General features: G+C 44.3%; 1 protein-coding gene across 1 annotated transcript in view; it reads left to right on the forward strand.

Annotated features, from left to right (window-relative positions):
* The window catches only part of T265_08292 (hypothetical protein), a gene marked incomplete at both ends in the record, with an annotated part of 14198 nt that extends 11931 nt beyond the window's left edge, over positions 1-2267 (forward strand). Inside the window, one exon of the mRNA XM_009174048.1 lies at positions 2181-2267. Coding sequence (XP_009172312.1) covers positions 2181-2267 — 87 coding nt within the window. The remainder of the gene's footprint in view (positions 1-2180) is intronic.
* Positions 2268-2839: the final 572 nt, after the last annotated feature.

Consider the following 2839-nt stretch of genomic DNA (forward strand, 5'->3'; position numbering starts at 1 on the left):
AATGTGTCAACTACGGGAACTAAGGTCCTAAAATCAGTCTAGCCTGATGATAACTTTTTCTCTGTGGCAACTTCCGGTAACCCGTGCGAACCAGCAAGGGTTTTTGGTTAGCGTTAAGCATGGATTAGGCCTGCGAGCTGAAGAAGAGATTCAGCTGGGTCACATAAGAGTCTCTCGCAAAACCAAATTAGTTTGAAAATGGGTGTACTTCGCTAAAGAGTACTGTTTGTTCAGTCACCGTCTGCCTTGAAGCCCAATCGACCAGACAACGCATTCTCGAAGCTTTTGTGTCAAAAGTGAAACTTTGCCTAGCACGTATCCCACCGATTGTCCAACACACTTTTTTGAAGCCCGTTTGTTATTCACAAAGCGGTGTTTGGTGAATTTTTCCTACATAAACCGACGTTCAACACAGTTCCACGTCTGGACGAACATTATCCCTGTTTTTTTCCTATCGAAACAGAAACATCGATGTTGTTGTAACCCCCAGTGTTAAAAACAACGGTATCGCGAACCAATCACGTGTCCGCGTCTGTTTGAACCGCTTCTAAACCGCTTCCGGTATCGCGAACCAATCACGTGTCCGCGTTTGTTTGAACCGCTTCTAAACCGATAGACTAGCAAAATATATCGATTGTGTGACATATCTTGAGATGTATTCATTCGTGGATGTCCAGGATAGGGTCACAGTTTGTGCCGACTATATTGTCCGTCAACGTACGAATTCAGACAACAGCTGGAGCAAAAAGTGCTTGTCTTTCCGGTTTCCCTTATAATTTGCTATGATGAACGGGCAAGGCTCACAATCCCCGTGACCCCCCCCTTTCCGCTAAGAAAACAGAGCAAAACGGAACAAGTCATTTCTGAGGCATCACAAACTAATATGATCGATATCGGGGAAAAGCTACAAACTAATCCGAAAGCCCTGGACTTGATGAAATATGATCAAATTTGTAAGTATGCTCAAAAATTCCTTCGTACAACTTGCTGGTGCATTTCCCCGATAGTTTTGGAAAGGAATGACCTGTTTGGAGGTGCACTTTATAGAGAGGTTGGACTTGAAAGAGCATCCCTAGTAGGGTCGGTCTTAAAGGAGACAACCGCAGTTTTATTAAACTCGACTTCTGAAGTGTCACAAAAGTGGCAAAAGTCGATTTACTCAGAGAAATCTGTTTGCCGGGGTTATGTGAACAACTGAATTGAAACCTTTCTGTCACGTGTAATTTTCACTACCAATTGCTCTTTGTGTGTGCCGTCAAATTACCGTTAACCGTACTACGGTATAAGTTCCTTAAACCTGTCCCGAGGTCATCACGAACAGTTTTCCTCCCCTGGATCGTCTTGTAACAGTATACATTCAACGTCACCAAACGTAGACGGACAAACTTTCAAGTAGACCGACTTTGATCGGACGTGAGTTCTACTCAACAAATCACCAGTCCGCGCAGTTCTGACAGCGTCCATTTCTGGACAGTCTGGATTGCTTAGGCGAACTCATAAATAATTCGGAATGTAATTGGCGTACACTATTGACTGAGATGCAAGTCTTGCGGCTTATCTGATTGGTTGCTGCCAAATTTTGTCGATAGCAAAAACGGACGAAAAACTAATCCATTTCCGCTCGTCCGTGTTGTATCACGAATACCGAGTGTTTTGGGGGTGGCTACGCACAAACAGTCGACAAGAGCAGGAGCGATGGTTTACTCGTAATTTATTTGTAATTTGTGCTACTTATTTGCAAGCGCTTCATCCCAATTGAGGTGACGTCGTCAGCGCATCGTTGTGTGAAGGTCAATCATTCAAAGTCATGCGAAATACATGATTTCTTCTCGTCATCCACTGTCATTAACTGAAAATTCTTATTGTAACTTTGACAGCTGTACAGGAATGCTTTAACCATCTGCCAAGAAACTTTCAATTCAGTCAACACAGGGTCTCTGATGTTCCAGGATGATGATTTAATCGATTAACATGACCATCGACCTGTAGATATCGATCAGCACCAAGATTCAAAGTCTGAGGCTGCCTTTTAACCATGAATTGGTCGCGGAATCAGTTGTTTCATGTGAACAATGGTTTGCACGCTTTAATAACCGTCTCCTGTCAGAGGTGTCCAGCACTGGTAGGTCCCTCTTAAGGGTAACGGCTGAGTGAACGTAGATTCTATCTCCCTATTTCAGGCGATGGTAATAACTAGTCGGAGACACCTACAAGGCTGGATAACCATAAGAGTTGGCGCTAAAATACTCGTGTATAGAAACTTCTGACAACGCTCCCACACGAAACAGAAACTGTCGGGCAAAGTGTCCAAGTAATGCTGGCAGCCCGAGTGCACTTAACGACTATTGCTCAGGTGACCTCTGACCTGTTCACAAAAAAAGGCACTTGGCTTGCATGGGTTCCGTTGCCAAGCTAGGTGAACTGAACGATCAGCAAACAGAACCTCCATTTAAGAAGATGGCAATGCCATACCCACGACAAGTCTCTTTGATGACGTGTTGTCCATCTCTCACGCGTCTTGAACAAGGCCATCCACGACGTCCTTATGTGCACCATGTCTGGCCGCAATAATCCCACGGAAAATGAATGGAAGGTCAGAATAATCATCATCGACAGCATGACATCAATGTTCAACACCAATGCTTCACTGCCGTACAACCATGACTTATTTGAAAGCCTTATTGTAAAGAAAAGAGTAAAGGTGGACGGGGGAGGGACTTAGTGCTAGCCTAACACAATCATTCCGAGGTGCCTACACCTCCAGACATTCACTCAGGCAATCTGGATAGAAACTGACAACAAGAACGCCACTGACATCGGTTGGCAGCCATATCTTGTA

The sequence above is a fragment of the Opisthorchis viverrini genome, assembly GCF_000715545.1.
Source record: "Opisthorchis viverrini unplaced genomic scaffold opera_v5_209, whole genome shotgun sequence".
Lineage (NCBI taxonomy): Eukaryota > Metazoa > Platyhelminthes > Trematoda > Opisthorchiida > Opisthorchiidae > Opisthorchis > Opisthorchis viverrini.